This window comes from Quercus suber, unplaced genomic scaffold (genome assembly GCF_002906115.3).
Source record: "Quercus suber isolate HL8 unplaced genomic scaffold, Cork oak 2.0 scaffold_1344, whole genome shotgun sequence".
NCBI lineage: Eukaryota > Viridiplantae > Streptophyta > Magnoliopsida > Fagales > Fagaceae > Quercus > Quercus suber.
In genome coordinates this window covers 14,038-23,680 of record NW_027070727.1, presented here as the reverse complement: position 1 = coordinate 23,680, position 9,643 = coordinate 14,038, and the positions used below count along the sequence as shown (strand labels likewise).

At 35.5% G+C, this 9,643-nt stretch overlaps 1 protein-coding gene and 1 pseudogene across 1 annotated transcript; both read right to left on the bottom strand.

Moving 5' to 3' along the window:
* Positions 1–576: 576 nt before the first annotated feature.
* On the bottom strand, positions 577–3,025 carry LOC136065929 (probable protein phosphatase 2C 72; annotated as a pseudogene).
* Positions 3,026–5,660: 2,635 nt separating this feature from the next.
* LOC136065930 (uncharacterized) lies at positions 5,661–6,901 on the bottom strand. Its single transcript, XM_065769753.1, has 3 exons — positions 6,878–6,901; positions 6,477–6,635; positions 5,661–6,325 (listed from the first exon to the last, which is right to left on the bottom strand). Exons 1-3 carry the CDS (start codon positions 6,899–6,901, stop codon positions 5,969–5,971), a joined length of 540 nt encoding a protein of 179 aa, XP_065625825.1. The 3' UTR covers positions 5,661–5,968.
* Positions 6,902–9,643: the final 2,742 nt, after the last annotated feature.

The window sequence follows — 9,643 nt, the reverse complement described above, 5'->3', positions numbered from 1 at the left end:
CATTCATGATGATTTTTTGAAGTGAATGTAACGTAAAGTGCTGACTTTTTAAAAATAAAAATCATTATGCAGAAGCAATTCAAGCAATCAAATATTAGATGAGGAGGAAAGCAAAAGAAAGAGAGTGGTTCACCAGGAATTGAAAATCATTTATGAATGCTAACTCAATTTTTCAGATGGTTCCAAGCTAACATCTCAATGCACAATCAACATGATCAGTCAAATATCTGTCTCTTATGATGATGACCTTCTTGGAGAAGATATGAAGGGTGACGCAGCTTGATTTTCGAATCATAGGAACCATTAATGGCTTGGTATTATAGGTTCATTCAACAGATGAGGTGCAAAAATATTTTTGGTTTTTATGCCATAAACAGAACAAAATGTTCAACCCATTTGTGTGTGATATTGATTTTGTTTAAAAGAAAATTTCCAATAGAATCTCAAGTGAAGAATGCAGTTCATTTCCTCTTTTTGTGATATGTCCAGATATTATTGACTATTTACATGCACTTTTTTTTCATCTTTTAAATGTCAAATGGTAAGTTCATTGGATTAGGATTGAAAAGGAATCTCTAATCTGAATCTGTCTGAATATTTTCATTGTTTTCCCCCACTGAGCCTTTAAATTGTTCTTGATACAATTAATTATCTTGCTACTCAACAAGTAAACAGATGCACTAGTTAATAGTTATATAGTTGAAAGCAATTGTTGTGTATTCCTTTTCCACTCAACTAGTTTTGTTCCCAGTAATTGCTCTGATTTTTGGTTTCCAAATAATAAAAAAGAACTATGCCAAATAACTCAAGATTGTGCCAGGCCAAAGCAAGGCAGGAACGGGCACATTTTCAACTAGAGGAAGAAATGCTGCTAGCTCAAGTCTCCACTGGCACAATAAAATGTTGCTTCTTTTGTAAAAAGAGGCAAGTCGCAGTGCAGTCATCTACTTTTGCACAAGGGTATCTCTTTTTCCATGTGGCAGTAGCCGCCTCCACCACGGCTTGCTGCTGCCTGTTCACTATCTGCTGCCCACACAATCGATGCAACTTGATCATTATTGAGCACATCCCAGACCTACATTTTCAGGCACAAACAATGAAAATAAAACGCATTATACTAATTAGCAATACAATGAGAAGGAGAATGAAAAGGTATCTGACACTTGAACATGTACAAATTAAAATTTCATTCAATTTGCACTTACTCATCAGTTGCAAGAATGATGAATTGGTCATTGGAAGTTACACAGTGATAGTAGATATTGGGGATGGCAATTATGCCATGGTTTTTGAGTATGAAGTCTCCGATAGCTCGTGACATGGCTAGGCCCGGAGAGTCATCATGGGGCAGCCACACTCGTTGGACATGTGGTTCTTGCCTTAATGCAGCCGCCCGGCCATTGCAGTTCCTTATTCTTTCTGCTTCACCTATGTCAGAAATGAAAATTCATTAGACACTGAAAAAGTTATCTAAAATTAGTAGGTCCTCAATGGTAAGGTGAGTGAAAATAACAAGGAAAAAAAAATTCACAACTGTGTAGTTGACATGTTATGATTGGTGCAAATAACGGTAGTGTCAATAAAAAGCCAATGTGAAAGTGATATTGTTCTAATCACAACTTGTCACATCAACAGTTGTAAAAAGATTGTGAAAATGTTTGTGTCTGATTACTTGTATGGATCAACTCTTTGGTGTGACAAGTACCATAGCAAAATATTTGTAGTATATACCCCCAGCCATACAATTTTCAACGCATATAATGTCGGGAAGGAAGGAAATGAGGTCTTACAAGGTAAGCCTGGCTTTAAGTCAGTGGTTAACTGGATGGCAGTAACTCCATTGTTGGTGATTGTCCCCAAGACAGCTCTGGAGTCACCTAGATTAGCTATAATAAGATCTTCATCCTGTTCAATTTCCAATTATAGAAAGAAAGAAAAAATTTAAGAAACAAATTGAAAAATTCATAAGAATTAATTCGTTCATAACTACTTGGTCTTTTACCTGTCTTATGACTACAACAGCAGTTGTTCCACTACAAGAGCTGTCCAACTTCTTTTGTAGTTGTACCTCCTTGTCCATCAACTTGAAGGCACTGATACAAGCCTCTTTCCATATGTGAAAATTCTTGCTTGGTCTTAATTCACCATCTATTCTCTCAACATGGTTTTGGAAAGTACTATCATTTGCTGCTGTATATGTCTTTGCAAGAGCATTCTGTGGCTTAGTAAGAGCGAAGGCAGGCGGTTACACACTATCTTGCTCACTATGTGACCATTCTTCCCATGCCCATCAAACTCCACAGAAAGCTCCATCTTCCACTCCATAGCCCTTATTAAAGAAAAAAGAATTTATGTTTCATGGGGAACCTGATAAGACTAAATACAATACTACATGTTAGTTGAAATTGTAGTTTTTTTAAAGCCATTGGTTTTTACCTAAAAATCCAAGATTGTATACCATGGTAAATGGATTTCACCAGTGGTGTATGGTCCACTTTTTATCTAGGAAAATTTTATGGTACACTTTTGATAGCTTTAAAATTTTAAATGAACAAGCATATCATACAATGTCATTGACACAGTGTAAATGATTTTGAATTGCTTAGGAAGAAACGTAAGAGAAACTAAATTGAGAAGTTGACTTTTCTCATGAGAATCAAGACCGACTTAAATTCTAATTTAAGCACAACCTGCAAAACTAGGGACCATAGATACAATTTGAGAGAACCATGGAACAAAACCTGGTAAAGAATGGCAGCATCTTGGTTTAGTCCTTTGCTCCCTTGCTTAGAGTAAAGAGAACCAAGACCCAGAGCTCCATTAGAAACATTATTTTCCTTGGAAGAATATCACATTTTCATGGCCATCTTCAGCATCATGAATCTCCTTTGATGCAACTGATATGCAGATTCCCATTGCAACTAATATCATTTGTTTTATTTTTTCACTTTACTTTTATAGTCCAAGGATAGCTGAAGCAGTTTCCTTAATCATGAATCCAAGGACCCCAGGATGCGCATGTTATAGCAAAATAATGATTATAAGGTGTAGATAACTGTACAAGTGGCTCCCAGAGGTCAGAAAGCACACTTTAGATTCAATAATTCTCAATTTTTTAATTGTTGGGTGTTATTTTAGGCCACCCCAAGATTCACTTGAAGGGACACATGATGTGTATTTTTTTTTTTATAAGTTGGTTCTTTTTACATGCATGATGCACCCCATGGAACTCAAATCCATGTTCAAACTGACAAACTTGCACACCTTTTTCTGTTTGTGAAAGTAATTTCTTATATCCTTTTCATGCATTTAATCCTATTCTATGATATCAAATTAAAATTACTATATGCAAGTTAGTATGGACTTGATTTTTTATTTATGAATCATCTAAATAATGTCACATGTTGAACTATGTCCGGAGTTGAATGATATTTAAAACCTGAAACTCCAATTTGTTAGTTATTTCGCTTGTGATTCTTCACGTACAGGATGACTTTATTTTTAGGCGAACGAATTAGCTAGCTTTAATTTGTATGCTTATTTGCATATTTACAGCCTTTTAAAGTCTTACTTTTCTAAATATAATTATTATCTTACTAATTTTAGCAAAAAGTTAATCCAAACGCACATGAAATTTATTGAAAATGAAATGTCTGACCCAAAAGCTAAACAAGCTTATATTAACTTGTTGCTTGAGTGGGTGATCAAGAAATGGAGGAATAAACAATGTTGATTCCTATCAAAATGTGAACAAAGATAAAAGATAGTTGTTGACCATTGACCAACTTGATGCACTTTACAGGGAAACGGAACGGATCCGTGGCAATTGGAATCAACAAAACAGTAGACAGATTTATGAAAAGATGCAAGCAGTTGGTCAAACTTTGTAAAGAATAAATATAATGAGAAATTTAATCCTATTCTTATAGCGTAATCATGGTTCATAATTGTGTACTAGTATCTATTAGTGGATAAGAGACAAACATTGTATGCATCATGCTGGTCGATCTCTTTAAGCCAATAAGCCTTGTCAAATGGATCCTGACCCAAAATCTGAAGATCTTTTGAGGATCATCAATAATATATGGGTGGTTAGATTTATATGTCCAAGTTGACTTATCAAATTTTCTGGATAGTTTTTGTTTAATTTTAGGTCTTATTTCCAATGTGTGGATCCTGTTCATGTTGTGATTGACAAACACACATATCATCATCTTACTCTGATGATTGAAGGATCAATTCCAGACAAAAAATAAACAAAAGAGAAAACAAGTGAATAAAAATAATTTGATGCAAGTTGGTATGCATGTGATATAAATTATTCGTTTGGTGTTTGGTATAGCTTTTTTTTTTTTTTTTTTTTTTTTTTTTGCATAAACAGGAGATATATTAGATAAATAGAAGTCTTACAAACAGGAATATATTACAACAGGACTACAGTACAAGGAAACACATCAACACACAAACCACACCAACTAAACTGAAGCAAACTGAACACAATCCGAACAACACCAAACCGAAGAGAGGAATAGCTGAAAGCCTGAAACTAAACAAAACACCACTAGATCCTTATTAACCGCAACGACTCCGGGATGAGATAAAACTCATGGAGTCCCAATATAAACACTGTCACAAAAAAGGTGGGATATGTATCATATGACTCTGGTATAGCTTGTTTTTATTTATTTATTTTGTTGAAGAAATAAGTTGGGCAAAAGTACAACGGTAGAGACTTTAAGAAGATGTTCATTCTTTTTTAATATGACCCAAACAAATTATAACAAAAAATGATGGTCAGTCGATTCCTTTCACAAGTAGAGAACAAGTCTTAATCCAAAATTGTGGATCAGCTATGTATCTTCAAAGATATTCAGATTTAGATATAGCAAAGTCTCTCGGAAACAACACTTAACCTAATGAGTTATATGGTCATTTATCCAAAAAAAAAAAAAAAAAAAAGAAGAAGAAAAGAAAAGAGAGAGTTAATAGTCCGATCCCATATTACAGACGAACCATTGCTCAATTGGATGATTTAATATCTTTTATCATTTTCAAGAAACACACACCAAAACAGATTTTTGAATAACTTCATATATATCATCTTGAAATTTCAGTTTCATTGATTGATCAGATAATCCATAAGTCTACCCACTTAACATGTAAATTGGCACTGCAATCAAGGTACCAATGAGGCAATGAGTCAACTGGAGTCTCTCTGTCTCGAACTGACTCGAATCCACTTGTAAATTTCATTTGAAATCATTAAGGTATTACTGATAAAGTGCATATGGTTATGGTTCATAGGACTTCACAAACAAAAAAAAAGCAGCCCTTCAAGCAAAAAAGGCTTGCTTGGAAGACCAGATTCCAAACATTCCGAGTAAAAATGTACTTGAGTAGTGTTGTGCTAAATGAGACATGATACATTCGCATGTTGCAAATCATCCGAATATTCAAAACCCAATTATCCATGTATTTGGATAGGACTTGCAGATGATGACTACATATCGGCGATAATTACAGTCCCAATCCATGATCATGTATGTGTCACAATTTCTTTTGGAAAAAATAAATCCATACGTGATCTTTGCATGTTCAATAAACATGGACAAAAATAAAAATAACCAATGTCAAAATTCATATTTAACAATGCATCATAATTTTCATAAGAAAAAAACATAGAGACTTTATACAAATAGATGGAAGGTCAAATAATTTCGTTGTTCCCGTTTAAAAAGAGGTTCATATCAACTTCTTTTAAAAAGAACTAAAGTCATACTTAGAAAACCAAAAGATAAGAAGGAACACAAGACCACTAATTTAACCTTTTTACATTTTTTTTTGTTAAGTTTTGGCCTGAAGGGGAGGGGGGGTAAAAGGAGATTTGAATTAGCGACCTCTGCTTCATGAGGTGTTGCCCCCAACTGATTGCACGACCCCTTAGATTCTAATTTAACTTTATACATTCTCATTGGCTGGATACAGGAACACTATCATCACAAGGCATTGTTTCTGATGCAGGCAACTTCTTTGTCAGAGACTTGGGAATGTCAACATATTCTTGTGGGCAACGCTGTTGAGGGTGTGACAACAGCACACACATGTGACGGTAGAGAACACGTGCTAGCCCCTGCCCACTCTCATGAATGTAGCCCTCGTATTCACTGACGTGCTCAAGGGACTCTACAAGTGCATCATAGACCTCCTGGGGGCAATTGTCAGGTCCAGGCTTGTCATGGAGGTAAATAACATCTAAGGTAAAGAGTTTTCGATTTATAGGCCATTGATGATGAGGTTTTGCAGATGATCTGCAGTAGATAAGAATCTAAACACAACATAATATCATAATGCATGTCAGATTTATAGATTGAGCATGCATCAAAGAAGTTTTATAGGCATGACAAGATCATCATAATCAGTAAGCAACAAACAAATACATGAACAGATACACAGAAAGTGATTCCCACACTACTTACCACCCTAAAAATTCGATTTTGAGCACGGGATTTCTTGGCTTCATGAGATGCTATCTGAAACAGACTGGTAAGATCAGCGGGACCACAAGACGAAGTAGCTGAGAGTCCCATAACTGCAGCAACTGCGGACTCAACTTCACTACTAAATTCTTTCCTAAGCTACATGACAGCAGAAAGGAACCAAAACAATTCTGAATTAATAAAAAATACTTACATTAATAAATAAATAAATAATTGTGAATAAATTTTGGTTTACTCGGGCAAAACCAGTTATAATTATTCATTACCAGGGGGTATTTGCATGTTCCAATCTTAACATATCTAATACATTAATAAATAAATAAATAATTGTGAATAAATTTTGGGTTACACAGGCAAAACCAGTTATAATTATTCAGTACCCGGGGGGTATTTGCATGTTCCATCTTAACATATCTAATGCACCAAACGCACAACGTGGTATAACTAACAATGCCGTTACCTATTTGTACTTGGGATGGAAATTTTCTCAAGAATCTTGCTCTGTAAAGTTCAGGAGTTCAGTATCTTTAAATTTCATCCTAAGTGCAGAGAATTGCAACTAACCCACTTGTGCTTTGCTGATAACCTTATGGTTTTTGCACGTGCTGATTTGCACTCAATTGGAGTTATTCAAGCAGATATAACAGAATTCAATCAACATGCTGGAATCAGCTAATTCCTCTAAGAGTGAAGTTTTCTTTTCTGGTCTACAAGGAAATTTAAAGCAACAGATCCTAAATATTCTCAAGTTCAAGGAAGGCCACTCGCTAGTCAGGTACCTAGGTGTCCCTCTTATTTCTGGTAAACTCAAGCACCAAGATTGCATCCAATTGCTGACTAAGATCACTGCAAGAATTAATTCTTGGTCATCCAAGATGCTTAGCTTTGCAGGTAGACTTCAGCTTATACAATCTGTCTTATTCAGTGTGCAAGCTTACTGGTCAAATGTGTTTATTCTACCCAAGAGCACTATAAAAGAATTAGAACAAAAATTGTCTTCTTTCCTGTGGAAAGGGATTGAGAGGAATGGGACGGGCTAAAGTTGCTTGGAATGAGGTATGCCAACCTTAGGCAGCATATGGATTAGGCAATCATGAAGTTTATTTGGCTTCTATTTACCCATGCTGGCTCCTTGTGGATTGCTTGGGTCAAAGTTCTTCTTCTTAAGGGCCAGACTTTTTGGATCGTCAAAGCTCCTCAATGTTGTTCTTGAGGGTGGAGAAAAAATTTAAAACTCAGAGCTTTGGCAAGACCCTTTATAAAGTTCCTAGTAGGGGATGGATCTAGCATTATATATGTGGCATGACAATTGGCATCCTGAATCCCTGATGGCCCTCTTTATCAAAAGTTTGGGCATAGGGTTGTTTATGATGCTACTAGTTCAATTAATGCTAAATTGTCAAGTGTGATTCAATACAAAGCTTGGAAATGGGGAAGTGCAAGGTCTGATGTTCTTGTATCAATTTTAAGTAAATTGCCTTTGATTGATATTGGTAAGTGTGACAAAGTTGTATGGATTCCTTCAAAATCAGGAATTTTTTCTATCTCAAGTGCTTGGGATCAAATTAGAAAAAAGAAACCAACTGTTAGTTGGTGGAAGATTGCATGGTTCACCAAAGCCATCCCAAGGCATGCTTTCATCACTTGGCTGGCTATTAGGGCAGACTCTACCTATGGCAGGATTGCTAGTTGGGGAATAACCTGTGATCCTTTATGTTTGTTATGCAGAGGAAGCTCTGAGAGTAGAGATCACCTTTTTTTTAAGTGCCCCTTTTGTAATAGACTTTGGAGGAAAATCAGGAACTGGTGTTATCAAGATAGGCTTGATGAAGACTGGCAAAATCTCACCAATTGAGCTGCAACAAATTGGAAAGGTAAAAGCATAAGTGCTGACTGCTGCAGATTGGGTTTTAGTGCGTGTATATACCACATATGGGCACAAAGAAATGCTATAAAGCATTTGGGAGCTGTTAAAACAGAGGATCAAATTGCTGGTCTCATAAGGAAACAGGTGAAGGCAAGGATTGAAACTAAAGGACTATATCCTAGGTCTGGTATCAACACCAAAATATGCATCAGTTGGGGTATTTCTGATTTTGTGTTCATGTCTAAGGATTTGATTGGAAGGCAGAATTCTGGCTAGCTCTTTGTTACTTGTTGGTAGATTAGTCCTAGTTAGCTGTGTTGTTTGTTTGTTATATTTTGTAATAGATTGTATGGTGCAAACCTGCACCTAGTTGTATTCTTTAAGTTTTTGTTTTGGTTTGCACTTGTTTGTTCAGGTGCTTTTCCATGGTTACTCTGATGTAGTATTACTGGTTGAATGTTCCCTGTTGTAGCCTTTGGCTTGTTTCTCAAAAAAAAAAAAAAAAAAAAAAAAACTAATGATGCTTTGCCTGGCACTTTCTAATGCATGTGTTGTACAATAGAAAAAGGCTAAATTAAATAATAAAAAATTAAAATAAACTAAAACAATGTTGCCATAGCTAGCTTTTTCCTTCAACCTCAGGGGAAAATGAAATTTGATGATGTCTAAGATCTGAATTCTATAAATCCACGCACCCACTTACAGCCTTAAACTGTGTGTGTAATATAGACTCTTGGTATTGCCATTCTCATTAATAAGAAAGCATTTCTTTAGTTAACCTGCTGGGTTATAAATGATGTGAACCTAATGGATATGTTAAATAGATCTACGCGTTGTATGCATCAAGTCCTTACAAAGAGAACAATAATTCTGAGGCGGAAAATCACTCACAAAAGTGATCAACTACTTCCATATTTTGTTCCATTTTCATCATATCAAAATCACCATCCAACTAGCTTATCAGAAGCTGCAAAAAAAGCTGTCTAAGAGACTTATATTTTAGGAAAGACGGTCCCCCGCATGATTTTTTTTATGAAAGCTAGATATAATAAACGCTACTTGCATTTTCTCTACCCCTAATGCAAGAGGTGCTCATCCTCACCAAATTGTTGCTTAAAGCATAGGGTAATTGGGTCTTATAAAAATATGGAAACCAATAACCACTGCAAAATTTGGAGTGCAAAATTTCCTAGTGCCTAGGCTCTAAGATCCAAAAACTCGAAAGCCTCCTCTTTCCTATGTTCTTGTTTACTTTCAACAAAGGCAACATTTTTTTTTT